Source organism: Theropithecus gelada, chromosome 20, assembly GCF_003255815.1.
Source record: "Theropithecus gelada isolate Dixy chromosome 20, Tgel_1.0, whole genome shotgun sequence".
Taxonomy (NCBI): Eukaryota; Metazoa; Chordata; class Mammalia; order Primates; family Cercopithecidae; genus Theropithecus; species Theropithecus gelada.
This window is the reverse complement of record NC_037688.1, coordinates 51,232,300-51,248,507: the sequence shown is the minus strand read 5'-3', so window position 1 is coordinate 51,248,507 and position 16,208 is coordinate 51,232,300. Positions and strand designations below refer to the sequence as shown.

The following is a 16,208-nucleotide window of genomic DNA, read 5'->3' as shown; positions in this document are numbered from 1 at the left end:
TGAAACCTGGGAGAAGGCCCAGGATGCTCGCAAGCCTGGTCTCTGCATGGATGTGTTTCAGCTCACGCCACGTGGGTGCTAGACATCAACTCTACATTTATTTCAGTCACTTAAGTCTACGACGGCGGGGCAGCCGCCGACAGCATGCAGAGCAAGTTAGGAAAATCCAAGTCCCTGTGGGAAGAGCAACAGCGGGCTCCAGCCAGGCCCTCCTCACAGCCTCCCACCGGACCTGGGGCTCAGGGCAGCTGCTTCCCCACCCAGCACAGCAGCAGAGGGTCCCTAGAGCCTCCACAGAAAGGACTGTCCCAGCCTCAGGAGGCAAGAGATGGCTCCCTCCGGACGGGCCTCATCCAACTCCGCCCTGGAGTGTAGGAAGGAAGGGACAGGAAACGGCCGTCCCAGCCCAAGAAGACAGTTTCCACTGGGAAGTTAGGTCCGGCGGCAGCGCTTCCTCTGGCAGGGCCGGGGCTCGCGACTGCTGGGGTGGGCCGAGGTCGCTGCCTGGGGATCAGACACGGGGGCCTTGCGGCGGCTGCAACTCATGCTCAGGACCCAGCCCAGCTTGTTGTGTAGCACCTGCTTGAGGCCTGGCGGCAGGGGCAGGCCCTCCAGCGTGTCCCCCGAGTCTGGCCGCAGCTGGCGCAGGCGGTGGCAGCAGAGGTACTGGAGGGAGGTGGCGCTGGCGCAGGAGCGGGTGACCTTCATGCTGCTCCGGGCGGCCGTGGAGCACACCATCGGGTAGAACCTCTTGTTCTGCAGCTTGGTGGCTGCCACGCCTGGAAGGGAGGAGCCTAGCCTGAACCCCAGGCCGGGAAGGGGACAGCTACCGAGCACAGCCCCTCACACCACATGCTACAGTCACCTAGGTGGGCAGCTGACACAGCTGAGGCAAGGCAGAGGGTGCACGTGCTGGCCCTGCCACTCCAGCCTGGCCTCGCTGTCCCAGCCCCTGGGACCCTGGGGCCTCAGGCTTCTGGGAGGAACCCTTTCAGGAAACCTCAGTGTCCGCTGGGCTGGGGTGGGGTGGCCACCTCCCTCAGGGTGACAGCTGAGAGGAGCTCAAGTCCTGTGGCGGCCTCACCTATGCACTTCCTGTTCTTGAAGAAGGTGAGCGTGCCGTGCCAGGTGTCCAGGTGCACACCGATGATGGAGCCCTGGCCGAACCGCGACGAGAAGGTGGTCTTGTCGCCCTTGTGGTGGAGGAGGCCTGGGGGCAGCCAGGGTTGGAGTGAGCCCAGGAGCTCCAGGCTCGGGCCCGCCCCACCCTGGGCCTCACGCACCCGTGTAGGAGAGGCCCCAGCTGTCCTCATCCCTGCCTAGGAGGCTGCAGAACGTGTGGCGGTATTTGTCCAGGTCCACATCCGATGTCCCGATGCCCACCATCTAGGAACAGGGGACGGGCAGAGGGCACTCTGCGCCACTGGGTCCAGGCCCCCCAGAAGCACCCTGGACCAGAGCAACTTACCATGTCGGTGCCGTAGACGGGCGAGGTCATCTTGATCTCCCAGAAGTGCTGGCCCTCCCCCAGCTCCTTGGTGCCCCGGATGGCCGCTGTGCCACAGCTGTACTCCATGTGGAAGCTGACCTTGCGGTTGTCACAGCTCAGCAGGGTGGCTGACGACTTATTCAAGTCATCCCAGACCCAGTCGAAATCTGTAACAGAGGCCCAAGCTGGGGCAGCCCTGAGAGCTCCATGGGGCTCTGCCCTGCCCACCCCTAGGCCCGCCCGCAGTGCAGTCCCAGCAGGGGCCGGACCCCATCTCACACTCGTCTTCCTCTCCACATCGACAGTCCTTGCCCCGGTGGGCCGAGTGCAGGTTGCTACAGAAGGAGGCCTCGCTCTGCCCGGCACAGTCACAGAAGGACTCACCGGTCACAGGCACCGCACTGGGGATGGATGGCGGCAGCGCAGAGTACTCGGGGTCGGAGTCCGAGTCGCTGTGCTGGGAGAGAAGGGCCGGCTGTTCCTGTCGCCCGCTCTTGCCCTCTCACCCCTGCCCTCTGCCAGCCCAGCCTGAGTCTCTTCCTCCCCTTCCCTGAGCCACCCAGGGAAGGATGGGGGTCCAGGCCTCCAGGGACTTCACAGGACCCCGAGTGCACGGCCCAGGCTCCTTCCCAACAGGCTCCAGCTCTGCCCCATTCTGCACGACCAGGAGGCCCTGGAGGCCCAGCCACTGAGCAACAGCCAAGGCCGCCTGGCCTCCCAGTGGTTTCTAGATGGTGGATGAGCCCTGGCCTGCCCTACCTGCCCAGAGCTGAGACGGTGTGGACACCTTCCCTGCTCCGCCAGCCCTGCAGGGGCCCCAGGCAAGGCCACCACCCCCGCACCAGGCCCAGCTGCAACCACCTGGCCTCAGGGCAGTCCCCACCACACTGTGGCCCAATGACCTTCCTGTTACCTGAGCAGACCCTGCCTCACCACAGGGTCCCATTGCCCAGTGCCCACTACATGCCCCACCCCTCCTGGTGCCAGCTTCAGCGGTCACCTGAGGCTTCTCCAGCCCCTTCATCCCTGTTCTGTTTTTCTTCTTTTGCTTCACTGAAGTTCTCCTTGGTCCTGATTCTTGGCCTCCTCCCACTGAAATGTGAGCTCCTTGTGGGAGGCGGGGCCCCTCCCAGCCTCCTCCCTGTCACAGGCTTTGTGGGTGCAACCCAGGGCCTGAATGGACCAGGGGGTCAGCAGGGAGAGTGCTAAGTGACCAGGGGGGCCCTGTGGCAGAAGCCTTGGGACAGTGAGGGTACAGGTTGGGGGCTGGTCCAGGAGAAACCACAGGGGACCATGACATGGGCGCCACCAGCTTCCAGGTGAACGTGGACCTATCCAAAGCCACCTTCAGGGCAGGACACTGTCGTCTCTGGAGGGGACGGCCCCACCCAACAGACAAGGCAGGCCCAGAGGACTCTACCCCACTGCCTAGAAGTGGGGGTCCCCAAAGCCAGGGTAGACCCACTGAGTCAGAAGCCAGGGCACAGAACTGAGCACTTGTGCGGCAGGTCCAGGGCTGGGCTCCCTGGAGAAGGAGACAGACGGAACGCCACTGCCTACCTCCTGCCCACAACGGACTGCAGGCCCATTTGGTGACAGGACAAGCAGCCCCTGTGTGTCGGACACTGCCTGGCCCGTAGGCACGCCTGCATCCCACAGCCACGAGCCTGTGAGGCTCAGGCCATGTGACCTGCAGGAGCTGGAGGCGGGCGGGAAGGCAGGTCAGCGCCTCTCCCTGGCTGGAGCAGGGAGCTCCAGGAGACCCTAGGACAGCCCCCACCCAGTGGGGAAGACCTGCTTCCCAATTTGCCCCCGAGGCCTAGTGGGCCCACCGGGCTCAGGGAGGCCTCACTCGGAGGGGAGCCCAGCCCCTCCCAGGACGCCTGGCTGAGTCTGAACAACTGCACAGGGGAGCTGTGACAGCAGAGAGCAGCAGCAGGTAACACAAGCAGCAGCCCCGGAAGGACACGGCCCATGGTGACAGAGGACAAGCAGCATGCGTGTGTCAGACACTGGCCTGTGGACACGCCCGCATCCCACAGCCATGACCCTGCGAGGCCAGGACAGACTGCTCCAGAGCACATGACCTGTGGCAGCTAGAAGTGGGGCAGGAAGGCACAGCCACACTCCTGGTCCAAGGGAGATATCAGGAAACTGACTGGGAATCACCCCCCACAGGAACCCCCACCCCTCCCAGCCTCACTGCACCCCATCAGGCCAGGCAGCTGCCCTCAGGGTCTGCTAAGGCAGAGGTCAGGGGCCATGGGTGCAGGTAGATCTGCCTGCAAAGCCCACAGGCACATCAGATCACCTGGGCTGTTCTGAACACCTTCAGGTTCCTGGGCCTCCCTAAGCAGGTGCAGGAATTTTTACCTTCAAGTACCAGGGTTTTGTTTTGGTTTAACACACATGTATGTGAACAAAGAGCATGTGTTTGCACTGGCAGAAGCGTCCGGTAGGACACGTAGCAAGTTAACGATGACCACCTCCAGAAATGGAATGGGTAAACCAAAGAATTTTTTTGTTTTGTTTTGTTTTCGAGTCAGGGTCTAGCTGTGTCACCCAGGCTGGAATGCAGTGGTGTGATCACAGCTCACTACGGCCTTGACCTCCCTGGCTCAAGCAATCCTCCCACCTCAGCCTCCTAAATAGTTTGGGACTATAGGCATGTGCCACTACACCTGGCAAATTTTTAAATTTTTTGTAGAGACAGTTTCACCATGTTGCCCAGGCAGGTCTCAAATTCCTGGGCTCAAGTGATCCTCCAGCTTCAGCCTCCCAAAGTGCTAGGATTTATGGGTGTGAACGACAGTGCCCAGCCCCAGAGTGGAGGATTTCTGTTGAATGAACCAAAAACAATTGCCAACCTCGCCAAAGACCATGGATTTCAGAGGAGAAAGCACAGTGAAGAATGCAGTGTGTTCTGAGGTCCCGTCACCCGAGGCTGTGTGTGCCCTTTGCCAAATTAAAGAGTCCCACAGAATGTGGTGTACCCAGCAGACAGGCCCAGGGTTGGCCTGGTCCTCTGGCCTCAGAAGCATCTTCCCCTGCGATTGATTCCCTGTTCAGGTAATGCCTGTCTGCCTGCCTAGGGCATCTCCACACCTTAGCCCAGCCATGTCCGCCTGGCCCCCTGGGACCTACCTGCCCATCAGAGTCGTAGCCCCAGTTAGTGGAGCCTGCTAGAGCCACAGCCCGGGCATCTGCGTCTCGGCGGGCTGCACTCAGGACGAAGTGCCAGGCCCTGCTGCTCCGGGGGCGTCTGGCCATGGTGGAAAGAATCTAGAAGAAAACACAGGCTCTGGGCAAAGGAAGACTCACAGCGCTCCCAGCCCTGAGCTTCCAGGCTGGGCCACGGACCCACTCAAAGTGGGGACTGCAGGGGCCGCGCCGGTGCCCAGCCAGGGCTCCAGAACGCTTCAGAAGCCCGTACCTCACTCCAGGATCTGAGCAGCTCAATAAAACCTAGGTAGATCCTGTGAAACGCCACCCAGACACCCATGCCTCTGGAATGCGAATCCCAGCCCAGTCTCCTGCTCCACCTCACGAACCTGCCGCCCCGCCTGCCTGTCCCGCAGGCACTTCAAACCTCCACTCGCTCCTCCTCCGTCGTCCAGTTTGACAAACGGCATCTCCGGCCTCTCAGTTCCTCATGCCAGAAGCACGGTGGTCACCCCTCCCTGACACCTTCCCCTCATGCCCGGCCCGACCCCCGCACCCGCCTGCATCCTCCTCCCGCCACCATCTCCCGGGCCACACGGCTCAGCTCGCTACCGCCAGGGCTCCTCGTGAAACAAATCTTAAAACCTGCTCAGCGCTGGCCGCTGTTCCGGCATAAAATGCAAAAGGCTGCGAGGGCCAGGTCTGCGCTTCCCAGGCCACCTACCTGGCCCCTCCCTCGCCAGCTCCGGGGTCCCCGCCCCGCTCCCCGTGGGTTCCGCCTCGCCTTCCAGGGCCGACTCCTGCGCCGGGCTCGCGGCTGCCAACGCCCGCTGGGCCCCGGGCGGGGTTTCAGGGAGGCCGGGGAGGATCGCGGCGCCCGGACCGCCGAACCCTGTCCAGCCCCAGGCGAGCGCGGGTGCAGCCGGAGCCGCCCGGCCTGGCTGTCCCCTCCCGCGGGCGCGCGGGTTCCGGAGTCGGCAGCGCCTGGGAAGCCTTTCTCGGGCGCGGCCCTCAGGAGAGGAACAAAAGCGGTGCCCTGGCCGCGCTGCTACCGCCGCGTCCGCAAGGTCAGCGCGCCCGCCCCGAGCCCGGGACCGCGGCCCGCGACCCGCCGCTCACCTGCAGCCCCCGCAGCGCGCTCCGCTGGCCCAGCCCTGACCCACTTTCCGCCCGGGGCGAGACGTAAACAATCCCCGCCCCCTGCACCCATTGGCTCCGGCGGCGAGGGGCGGGCACACCTGTCTCGGAGCTTCGAGCGGGGGGGCGGGAGTCGGGAGACAAAGCTATTGCCGAGAGGTTTCGGGAACTGTCAATCGTGATCCAACGTTCCTATTGGCCAGTCCCCAAGCGATGGGCGACAAAGCCCGCGCGCCCATTGGACCCGGGGGGGAGGCGGTCGCGCAGGCCGCGTTGACACGAAAGCAGGTCCGTGCCCGCGTCGTCATCTGCGCCGGAATCTGCGGCACCGGCGAGGGAGCTCCTCCGGCGATCTGATTGGCTGAGACAGCAGACTAGGCCTATCAAGAGGAGCCAGGGGTGGGCACGCACTGCCCATTGGCTGGAAGGCCCTTCGCTCCATCTGGGAGGCTGACGGCCGGCGGGCGGAAGCGCAGGGCAGCCGCGAGCTCCTGGCGGCGGCGGGATGGAGGCGGCGGCCGGTGAGTGGCGGGCCAGGGAGCCGAGCCGGGACGGGGCCTTGCCTGGGGCCCCGCCGCGCCCTATCCCGGGGCGACCTCGCTGCGTCGCGCGCCTCCAGTGCTACCATCACCGGCCGGCATGGCTGGGCCGGGCCAGAGGCCGCGGCGCGGGCGTTTTCTAAACACGGTCGTTTTCCGCGTGCGGCGGATTCGATGCGGAAGGTCCGTGACCTCGGAGGGCCTGAGTCGTGGAGCTGGGGGAGGTTTTAAAGGAAACTTTGTGGAGCACCGCGTTGTAGGCGGGCGCGGTGGCGCCTGTGGGCCCCGCTACGCTGGAGGTCGCGAGGTCGCGGCCGCGGTCGCAGCTGCACCGCAGCCCGGGCAGGAGCGAGACCGTGTCTTTAAATAGGTCACAAGCGCGTAGTCATGAAAGTAAGACGGGCGCCGGCGTCCCCTGCTTTTAGTTACTTGTGGAAGTGGCGCTCAAAGTTCAGAAAAGTGAAAGTTGCGCGGGACGGAATTGACACCCGTGCGGACGATGCGTTCGCCAGGTCAGCGCCGCGGGCCCTCCTGAGCAGTGGGAGCCGCATTTCTCTTCCAAGAGACCTCGAGTCCGGTACCCAAAAGAAAACAGTCCTCGGACAGCGCGGTCTTGTAGCAACTGACACATTAGAAGTCCAGGGCTGGAGTCTTATTTCAGGGGAGAAGCCTGGAAAAGCCCGTCCTTATTATCAGGACGGATTTATTACAAAGTAAGGATATTAGTGAGATTGGTGGAAGCTTTTTTTTGTTTGTTTTTTGAGACAGGGTCTTACTGTCGCTAAGGCTGGAGTGCAGTGGCGCGATCATAACTCACTGCAGCCTTGACCTCCGGGGCTCAAGCGACCCTCCCACCTCAGCCTCCTGAGTACCTGGGACCACAGGCTGCACCACCCCGCCTGGCTCATTTTTTACTGTGTAGACACGGGGTCTTAATGCGTTGTTGAGAGTGGTCTGGACTCCTGGGCTGAAGTGAGCCTTCCACTTTGGCCTCTCAGAGTGCTGGGATGACAGGCATGAGCCACTGCACCTAGTCCAAGCTTTTATTTTTTTTGTTGTGGGGAGACGGAGACTCGCTCTGTTACCCAGGCTGGACACAATCTCGATGACGGCTCACTGCAAGCTCCGCCTCCCAGGTTCAAGCAATTCTCCTGCCTCAACCTCCCAAATAGCTGGGATAACAGGCACGCGCCACCCTGCCTGGCTAATTTTTTTGTATTTTTAGTAGAGACAGGGTTTCGCCATGTTGGCCAGGATGGTCTCAATCTCCTGACCTCGTGATCCCCCTGCCTCAGCATCCCAAAGTGCTGGGATTACAGCCGTGAGCCACCGCGCCCGGCCCCAAGCTTTCTTTAAATGGGGAAAATATGCACATAAAAATTCAGAAGGCCTAGATTGGGCAAGGAGATGGCGCTCAGCCTCCGTCCTGTGCTTCCAGCACAGCCGCGCCTCCCGGCAGCCTCATGCTGACTGCTTTGCTGAGAACGGGCTTAGGAGCTGCCTCAGTTTGCTGAGAAGTGAAACGTTCTTGGGGGAACCTTCAGGGTTGTTGTCCTGGTTCCCTGACACTAGTCCCTGCGTTTACCATGGTGCTCAGCCCAACCCACCAGACAGGCACAGTTCCCACCTCTGCCAACAAGGAAAGCCCCTGGGGGTTAACCCTGCCGCTGGCACCAGCACCGATGGCAGTGTGGCAGTCAGGACCCAGACCTGACAGAAGTGCCCACCCCTCTCTGCGCAGGTCACTTCCAGCACCCCTTGGTGTTGCAGGGATTTAAGTCAGAATCCCTTTTATTGCCTCAGGGGTGACCGCGAGGCTGTGGTCTCGGGGCTTTGTGTTTGCAGGAGTGTGGGGCTGGGGCTGGCTTTTCCGTGTCCCCGGGGGAGACCTCAGGCAGCTTCTGTAGGTCCGAGGACCTGCCTGCGTGCCAGGTTCTCCCGGGAGGCTTTGGGCTTGGGGGGCCTTTGAACCTGCCCTTGAGAGGCGGATCAGTTCGGGGTGGTTTCTCCGCGTCGTGTGTGGAGCCCTCACGTGCGCCCTCCAGGGACCTGTCAGCAATGGAGCAGCATGCTGGAGACCAGGGGCGTGACCTCAGCGGGGGCGCTGGGGGGAGAGGGCAGGGGTTTTGCCAAGGTGTCTGCCACCGCGTGGCAGGGACAGGACGGGACCCTGGAAGGAAGAGGAGCTGGGGCTGTGCGGGGAGCAGCCAGCTGCCCTCACCTACTGCACACTGCAGTAGAACTGGAGGCCCAGGGCAGCCTCTGCTGCCTCTGCCGAGCCCGGGGTGCATGGACTGGGGAAAGGGTGGAGTCCGTTTGGTTTCCGTTAGAATTAGCAGGGGGCTGGCAGTCTCATGATCATGACACTCACGTGTGCGAGCTTGCACACGCCCGCGCATGAAGGAGCGCACGCACCGAGAGGAGAGTTGGGCAGTTTCCGCTGTCAGCAGCACAGCCTCAGGCGGGTGCAGGGAGTGCCGTAGTCTTAGAGGGACCCCCCCCGGGTCTGGGGCTGCAGGGGACCTGCCTGGAGGTCTTTACATCAGGGCGAAGCTGGGCAGGGGCTGCCTCTGGGTCTGGCGATTCACCACTGCTCCGCTCAGAATGTGGGTGCAGGAGGTGGTGGGTGACCCCGTGTGTGGGCACAGTGGGCACCAGGAGCCCTGACCTTCTCTGTCGTGTCTCTCACCAGAGCCTGGAAACCTGGCCGGCATCAGGCACATCATCCTGGTCCTCTCAGGAAAAGGGGGCGTTGGGAAAAGCACCATCTCCACGGAGCTGGCCCTGGCCCTGCGCCATGCGGGCAAGAAGGTGAGCGCCCTGCCCCTCACTGGGCAGAGCCCCAGGCAGCCACCTGCATCCCGGCAGAGGCCTGGAGGTGCCCCTGGCCTAGGCTATGCCCCTCCTTGCAGGTGGGGATCCTGGACGTGGACCTGTGTGGCCCCAGCATCCCCCGCATGTTTGGGGCACAGGGCAGGGCCGTGCACCAGTGTGACCGCGGCTGGGCACCCGTCTTCCTGGACCGGGAGCAGAGCATCTCGCTCATGTCCGTGGGCTTCCTGCTGGAGAAGCCGGACGAGGCCGTGGTGTGGAGAGGCCCCAAGAAGAATGGTAACGGCCGGGCAGCCTGTCCGCTGTCCTGATCGAAGGTGTTAGCGTCGGCGCCGGCCTCTCCCGTGGAAATGCCCCCCTCCAGCAGCCAGGCCTGTGCCTGGGACCTGCACAGGACACCCGCGACCAGGCCCAGGGCTCTGGCTGGGGGTGTCTCGAGTTGGGTCTGTGCTGCCACACAGCTGACCCCCATTCCTGGTCAGAGGGAGCGGGGTCTGCTGAGACCCTGGCCACGGCATGCAGGGACCTGGGGCCCCCGTGGGGCAGGTCGTCGGGCAGAGCTGAGGGGGTTCTGGTGCCTCTGGAGCAGGTGGCATTAGATGCCCCCAAAGGCAGGGAGAGGCTGGTGGGAGTGAGGCACAGAATCTGGGTGCACCAGGGGGTGTCCACCACGGAGAATCTGGGTGCTCCCATGTGTGGCGACAGACCCCTGGAGGGTCCTGGCCCCGTGTTCTCATTTGGGGCCGTGGGGAGTCGGGGGGGTGCTCTGCGGGCAGGGGCTGGATGCTGGAGAAAGGGACGCTGTAGACGGCCCTGGCCCCATCTTTGCACTCCTGGTCAGGGCCTGGCCGGCTCCTGCGTCGCTCCAGGGCCTCCCGAGAGCCTGTGTTGGAAGCTGGTGGCAAGTGACACGTGATGGACTGCAGCTCCTCGGCCTGACCTGGCTGGTTCTTAGTGGCACAGGGCCACGTGTGCAGACCTGCCCTGCCCTGACCGCCCCGTCTGTCCCGTCTTTGCAGCGCTGATAAAGCAGTTTGTGTCCGACGTGGCCTGGGGGGAGCTGGACTACCTGGTGGTGGACACGCCCCCGGGGACCTCCGATGAGCACATGGCTACCATAGAAGCCCTGCGCCCCTACCAACCCCTGGGGGCCCTCGTGGTCACCACACCCCAGGTACCGCTGCGGCACCTTCCCAAGTCCCTGTGGGCTGCTTCCCAGCGGGCTGGGCGGGTCTCCCTGCCTGTGCGCCTGGCCGAGCCCAGCAGACTGCAGCCTTGGCTCCCGCCCCTCAGGCGGTGTCCGTGGGGGACGTGAGGCGCGAGCTGACCTTCTGCAGGAAGACGGGCGTGCGGGTGATGGGGGTCGTGGAGAACATGAGCGGCTTCACCTGCCCACACTGCACAGTGAGTCCCGGGGGGTTGCAGGGGGACCGAGGCAGCGCCTGACCGGTGGGGGTGGCAGGCAGGCCGAGGCGGGGCCTTGGGTGGCGCTGGGCTCACTGCCATCTCCTAGGAGTGCACCAGCGTCTTCTCCAGGGGCGGCGGGGAGGAGCTGGCCCGGCTCGCCGGGGTGCCCTTCTTAGGTGAGTGTTCCAAGCTGGTGCTGGGGTCCCGGCCTCCCATTCCGTCTCTGTCCTGGGTGGGTTTGACCTCCGTGCCCCCGGGGCCCGAGGGAGAGGAGGGGATGGGAGCTGTTTCTTCCCCTCTCAGGCCACACGCCACACCACTGCGACCTGTGGCTCATCCACCCGCGCCCTTCTCAAGGCCCTCTACAGGCACGGGTGGTTCGGGTGCGTCCGCTTTTGGCCAGCTGAGCCCATGCTGGGAGCGGGAGGTGCAGACACAGCGCCACCACCTCCACTGTGCCCTGCAGGCTCTGTGCCCCTGGACCCCGAGCTCATGAGGAGCCTGGAGGAGGGCCACGACTTCATCCGGGAGTTCCCCGGGAGCCCCACCTTCGCCGCACTCACCTCCATAGCAGGGAAGATTCTGGATGCGACGCCCACATGCCTCCCCTGACTAAGGCCGCCTCGAAGCTGCCTTCCAGAGCCACCGAGGGCTCTGCTCCAGCCTCTCGGAGAACCAGAGAGGGCTCGGTTCCCGGGCCCTGCAGGGGCAGGCCCAGGCGGCGTCAACGGGAGAGCAGCTCCCTGACCAGCCCTGCCCCAGGGATGTATCAGGCACCAGCAGCTCTGCCTAGTTGGCCTGTGGCTCAGAGGACAGCTCGGGCCCTGGTGCTGTGGCCTGGGTGCCCTGCAGCTGTGAGACGGGGGCGGCTTGGGCTCTCCTCTTTTCTACGTTTCCCACCTGTGCCCCTGGCAGCTGCGTGTGCACATGATTGGCAGAGCGCAGGACTTCAGTCCTCAGGTGACCCCGGGCCGCCAGCACCCTGGGGTCACAGTCATCTGCGTGAAGCTGGGGGAGCGCTCCCTAAGGGGGCGAACTGACCTCAGGCCTGTCTTGTAACTGTAGAGGAGCCTACCATTAAACGTGTCCGCTGCTGTGATGACGAGTTTGACATTTCTAGAGTCTTCTGTCTTTCGGGGTCAGATAGCACCTGCTTCTATAAGTGCCTGGCCTGGGCTGGGCCGGGCCGGCAGGTTCGTCAGCTTCGTTGTCAACAAGCCCCTGGGTCCAGGTGCTGGTGCGTTCGCATCAAATGTGGGAATTTGGGGAGATGTTGTGATAAACCTGAGAGCCGGGCGCTTTGCTATGGAAGAATGGCCTTCCTGGGACACTGCGGGACCCCTCCTGGGACTGAGACCAGAAGTCGGGTTGAGAAGGATCCCAGGGGCCTCCTGCACCTCTTCCCAGTGAGACCCGGAAGGAGAGCCGTTCCCAAAGGAAGAGCTCAGCCTTCAGCAGAGGAGGACCCTGGAGGTGGGGGTTGGGAACCAACCCGGGCAGTCCCTGGGCGGGTGGGAGGTTGCCAGGCGCACCTGGGCCAACAATGCCAGTGCCCTGAGGGGGCAGAGAAGACCGACGCCGGGGGCATCTGCAGGGGGTGCAGCTTCCCACGCTAGACTGACGGCCTGCCTGGGGCTCACTCCCCACCCCACCTCAGCCTCACCCTGGCTGCCTGGACCACGCCCCTCGGGACACTGCCTGGTCCTCAGGGCGATGCCTCGAAGAGGAGGGGTGATAACGCAGAGCTCCCGGGGATTTGAGTTGGTGTCATCATTCCTGGGGGACGTCCTGCAGGGAGCCCGAGGGGCAGCTGCAGGGACCAGGAAGACACACAGGTCGGGGGCAGTTGGCCAGGGCGGTGGCAGGGCAGGATCCGGACGGGGGCCCTGGGCGTGGCTGAGCCGGGCAGGACAGAGGCGAGGAGACCAGGGCGCGCCCCAGGCAACGCCGTCCCCCCGCCCCCGAGCCAGGTGGTTTCTTTTCAGACAGGGTCTCGCTCTGCCGCCCAGGCTGGAATGCGGTGGCGCAATCTCGGCTCACGGCAGCCTCTACCTCCCGGGCTGCAGCGATCCTCCTGCCTCAACCTCCCTAGGATCACAGGCATGGGCTGCCACGCTCGGCTAATTTTTTTTTTTTTTTTTTTTTTTTTGTAGAGATGGGGTCTCTCTTGTGTTGCCCAGGCCGGTCTCTTGAATTCCTGGGCTCAAGCGATCCACCCGCCTCGGCCTCCCAAAGCTCTGAGACCACAGCTGTGCGCCGTGCACCCAGCCCCCTTCCCTGGCTTCATGCTCGCAGTCACGCACTGTGCCTGTTAAGATTCAATTGCTTTTGCCTTTAATTGATGACAGCTGGGGGCCGCCCTGCCTTCCACCCCAGTCAGGCCCTTGTGTCTTTCAGCAAGTGCACAGCGTGGGGCCACGTGCCTGCCAGGCCCCTGAGGACGCTGAGGACCTGTCCCCAGCACAGGGTGAGCCAGGCGGGGGCCCGAGTCCGGGACCCTGGTCAGCAGGGAGCGAAGTGGGCCTCGCCGAGGTCCCGCAGGTCGAGCCCCGCGACCTCGGGCGGGCTGGCGCAGGTGATGTTGTTGTAGGTGTACACGGGGGGTTGGCAGTCGTCCCCCTCACAGATGGCCTGGACGAAGCGGGGCACGGCACTGGGGTTCTGCAGGGCAAAGTCCCGCAGCGCCTTGAGGGGGCAGCTGCAGTCCCAGGGGTTGCCCTCCAGCCACAGGCGCTCCAGGCCAGGGGGCTGCGGCGTGAAGGTCCGCAGTGAGTTGTTCCTGAGGTTGAGGTAACGCAGCCGCCCCAGCGATGCCAAGAGGCTGCCGGGCAACGCCTCCAGGCGGTTGTGCGAGACGTCCAGCCAGAAGGCCCGCTGCAGGGGGCCCAGGGCATCCGCCGGCAGCTCCGCCAGGCGGTTGTGGGAGAGCAGCAGGTACTCCAGCTTGCCCAGGCCCTGGAAGAGCTGGTGGGGCAGGTTCGTGAGCTGGTTGGAGGTCAGGTCGAGCTCCAGCAGCTCCGCCAGCCCCCACAGGCTCTGCTCCTCAATGCCCACGAGGCCGTTGTCCTTGAGGAAGAGGCGGCGGAGCCCCGAGAGGCCGGCGAAGGTGTGTGGGCGGATGCGGCCCAGGCAGCTGCCCTCCAGGTGCAGGCTGTGCAGCTTGCCCAGGCCCCGGAACACCTGCTCTGGAAGGTTCCGGAGACAGTTCCCAGAGAGGTTCATGACCGCCACGTTGGTGAGGCCAAGGAAGGCGCCCACCTTGACCTCCTGGAGCTGGTTGTGGTCCAGCGTGAGCACCTCAAGTTGCCCCAGGCCCTCAAAGCTGCGCTCGGCCAGCTGCCGGATGCGGTTGTGGCCCAGCTGCAGCTCCTCCAGAAAGTGCAGGTCCTCGAAGGTGCGGGGCCGCAGGCTGGCGATGGCGTTGTGGGACAGCCGCAGCACGCGCAGGCCCAGCAGGCCGGGGAACGTGTCCTCCAGGAGACCAGCCACGCGGTTGTGGGACAGGTCCAGCCATCGCAGCGCCTTCAGGCCCAGGAAGGCGCCCGGGGCCACGGCAGCGATGAGGTTGCGGTCCAGGTAGAGCTTCTGGAGCCGGGGCAGCTGCGCGAACACGTTGGCCTTGATGGCCCGCAGTGCGTTCCTGCTCAGGTCCAGCTCCCGGAGCTCGGCCAGGCCGCTGAAGAGTGCGGGCTGCAGGTAGGCCAGCCTGTTGCCCGCCAGCACCAGCTCGCGCAGGCCGCCCAGACCACGGAACGCCGCATCGGGGAGCACGGCCAGGCTATTCCAGCCAAGGTTGAGGTCCCAGAGGTTGCCGAGGCCCTCAAAGAGCCCGTCCTCCAGCCTGCTCAGGCGGTTGTTGCTGAGGCCCAGTGAGGCCAGCGCGGGTGTGTACGCAAAGGTGCCGACCGCCAGGCTGCGCAGCTGGTTCCGCTCCAAGTGCAGGTGGCACAGGTTCTCCAGGCCCAGCAGTGCCTGCGGCTCCAGGCTGCCCAGCTGGCCGCCCTGCAAGTTGAGGAAGGCCAGGCTGGAGAGGTTCCGGAAAGCCGCCGGGGGGATGGACGAGAGGTTGTTGCTGTCCAACCACAGGGCTTGGGTGCCGCCCGGGATCCCGTCAGGCAGGCGCGTGAGGTTCCTGGAGCTGCAGAAGACGCTGAGCTCATTCACCTCGTCATCGTAGCTGCAGGCACAGGTGGCCGGGCACGCTGGGCCTTCGGCTTCCCCCGGCGTTCCAGGCTCTGCTCCCTCCAGGCTGCGGGGGCCGAGTGCCACCCAGGACAGCAGCAGCAGCGCCAAGGCCAGGCCTCCTGCGGGGGGAGAGGCTTGGGGAGGCGGCCCGAGGAGGGCTCTGCCTGAGTGAGCCTGATACCAGCACAGCCGGAAGCGGTGCTCAGGTGTGAACTGAGGCTCGAGGTCATCCGCTGAGATGCGAAGAAGCTGGTGAGCCCCACAGGTCCTCCGGCCCAAAAGCTGACGCTGCGCTCCCCACCCCATGGGACAGAGGAGTGGCCGCCCCGCCCCGCCCCGCTGCACAGACGCTGAGGGCTTGGCTCTCTAGCTCTGCGCAGGCCACGTGGGCTCGGCTAGGCTGGGTCTCGGGCTGTCTGGCATGTGGCAGCCGCACCCCCAAGGCAGGCACTTGAGCCAGGCCAGGCTGCCACGTTGGCCTAGAGGAAGGGGAGGGAACTGAGCCATTGGCCAAGGTCCGGCCATTTTCCGAACATTCTGGAGTAGGTCTGGGTGGGCACTCACTCACTGCCGTAAGAGGCTGGACAGTGAGCTGGGCACCTCGTGCCCCAGTTAGGTCCCCTCAGCGGGGTCTCACCTGCCTGCATCCAGGTCTAGGGTGCTGTGGGGGGGACCGGGGCACCGCTGTTGGGGGACAGGTAGGAACCCCGGACCGTCAGTCACCGAGGCTCACATTGCCTTTCAGGACAAGGGTCCACAGGCCTCACAGACCCGGCCAGCAGCCTCCCAAGCAGTGATGACTCAAAACTTCCCCTGTACAACCCCCGCATCCTCAGAGGGAATCGCTGGGATGGTGGCAGGGACAGCGAGGTGGGGTCCCCCGACCGCCCTTCTGCCGTGATGGGTTGGGGGTGGCCTGAGCCAGCTCTGAGCTCAGCTCAGGCTTGGGGGTGGCCAAAGCCGCAAAGGGTCACCCCACAGAGACAGTGGGGTGTGAGCCAACATCTCCTGCCTGGGCTGGGCCCACGACGCAGGCTGTGAGGGGCACCTCCCGTTGCTGTGCCCGCTGTTCTGGGGGCTGAAGGCTCCGGCCTGTGCCTGGTCCTCCCCCCCTGCGCTGCCGCCAGTGTCCTTAGGGTGAAGGACAGGACACAGACCCTCTGGTGCCAGGCACAGCTGCATCTCCCTGCCAACCCCAGCAGATGCATTTCCGACTGTGGGCTCCCCAGTCCCTGGGGGGGACTTCCTGGGGGTCACCCCTAGCCTCTCCCCAATGGGCTCAGGGTCACGGACTGGCCACCCCCAGAGCAGGTGGCGGGGCGCTTGGGGGCCTCACCTTTCCTCAGGGCCATCCTGCGTGCAGAGCAGGCCACAGGCAGGCAGCAAGGGAGGGTACGTCTGCTGCGCCGGCCACCCCTGCCCTCTGGATTTCCCCACTGCGGGGCAGCCCGCGCCTG

The 16,208-nt window shown here is 64.6% G+C and overlaps 3 protein-coding genes across 8 annotated transcripts; 1 reads left to right on the top strand and 2 right to left on the bottom strand.

Moving 5' to 3' along the window:
• Positions 1-72: 72 nt before the first annotated feature.
• On the bottom strand, positions 73-6,083 carry SPSB3 (splA/ryanodine receptor domain and SOCS box containing 3). 3 transcript variants are annotated; one of them, XM_025369426.1, is made up of 7 exons: positions 5,771-6,083; positions 4,634-4,771; positions 1,769-1,946; positions 1,469-1,656; positions 1,284-1,386; positions 1,085-1,210; positions 73-779 (listed from the first exon to the last, which is right to left on the bottom strand). In XM_025369426.1, exons 2-7 carry the CDS (start codon positions 4,757-4,759, stop codon positions 433-435), a joined length of 1,068 nt encoding a protein of 355 aa, XP_025225211.1. In that variant the 5' UTR covers positions 4,760-4,771; positions 5,771-6,083; the 3' UTR covers positions 73-432. The 3 variants fall into 3 exon arrangements, with proteins under 3 accessions (XP_025225211.1, XP_025225213.1, XP_025225212.1); XM_025369428.1 differs by having other exon boundaries at positions 1,769-1,941; positions 5,771-5,781; XM_025369427.1 differs by lacking the exon at positions 5,771-6,083 and adding an exon at positions 5,041-5,090.
• Positions 6,084-6,195: 112 nt separating this feature from the next.
• On the top strand, positions 6,196-11,669 carry NUBP2 (nucleotide binding protein 2). 3 transcript variants are annotated; one of them, XM_025369429.1, is made up of 7 exons: positions 6,196-6,309; positions 9,020-9,138; positions 9,240-9,438; positions 10,179-10,333; positions 10,453-10,563; positions 10,673-10,742; positions 11,033-11,669. In XM_025369429.1, the coding sequence occupies exons 1-7, from the start codon at positions 6,294-6,296 to the stop codon at positions 11,176-11,178; spliced, it is 816 nt and encodes a 271-aa protein (XP_025225214.1). In that variant the 5' UTR covers positions 6,196-6,293; the 3' UTR covers positions 11,179-11,669. The 3 variants fall into 3 exon arrangements, with proteins under 3 accessions (XP_025225214.1, XP_025225215.1, XP_025225216.1); XM_025369431.1 differs by lacking the exon at positions 6,196-6,309 and adding an exon at positions 6,970-7,040; XM_025369430.1 differs by lacking the exon at positions 9,240-9,438 and having other exon boundaries at positions 6,202-6,309; positions 10,696-10,742.
• Positions 11,670-12,880: 1,211 nt separating this feature from the next.
• Positions 12,881-16,208, bottom strand: IGFALS (insulin like growth factor binding protein acid labile subunit). Of its 2 annotated transcripts, none has more exons than XM_025369422.1 (2): positions 16,088-16,208; positions 12,881-14,870 (listed from the first exon to the last, which is right to left on the bottom strand). In XM_025369422.1, exons 1-2 carry the CDS (start codon positions 16,101-16,103, stop codon positions 13,069-13,071), a joined length of 1,818 nt encoding a protein of 605 aa, XP_025225207.1. In that variant the 5' UTR covers positions 16,104-16,208; the 3' UTR covers positions 12,881-13,068. The 2 variants fall into 2 exon arrangements, with proteins under 2 accessions (XP_025225207.1, XP_025225206.1); XM_025369421.1 differs by having other exon boundaries at positions 12,881-14,984; positions 16,088-16,178.

Bases quoted from the DNA above. Each gene is read 5' to 3' on its own strand.
- SPSB3 (XM_025369426.1), bottom strand. From the start codon at position 4,759: ATGGCCAGACGCCCCCGGAGCAGCAGGGCCTGGCACTTCGTCCTGAGT. The intron at 1,211-1,283 runs GTGCGTGAGGCC...GGCTGCCCCCAG, and splicing joins CTGGGGCCTCTCCTACACGG to GCCTCCTCCACCACAAGGGC. The intron at 780-1,084 runs GTGAGGCCGCCA...CCTCCCTTCCAG, and splicing joins CAAGAACAGGAAGTGCATAG to GCGTGGCAGCCACCAAGCTG.
- NUBP2 (XM_025369429.1), top strand. The intron at 10,564-10,672 runs GTGAGTCCCGGG...GCCATCTCCTAG, and splicing joins TCACCTGCCCACACTGCACA to GAGTGCACCAGCGTCTTCTC. The intron at 10,743-11,032 runs GTGAGTGTTCCA...TGTGCCCTGCAG, and splicing joins CGCCGGGGTGCCCTTCTTAG to GCTCTGTGCCCCTGGACCCC.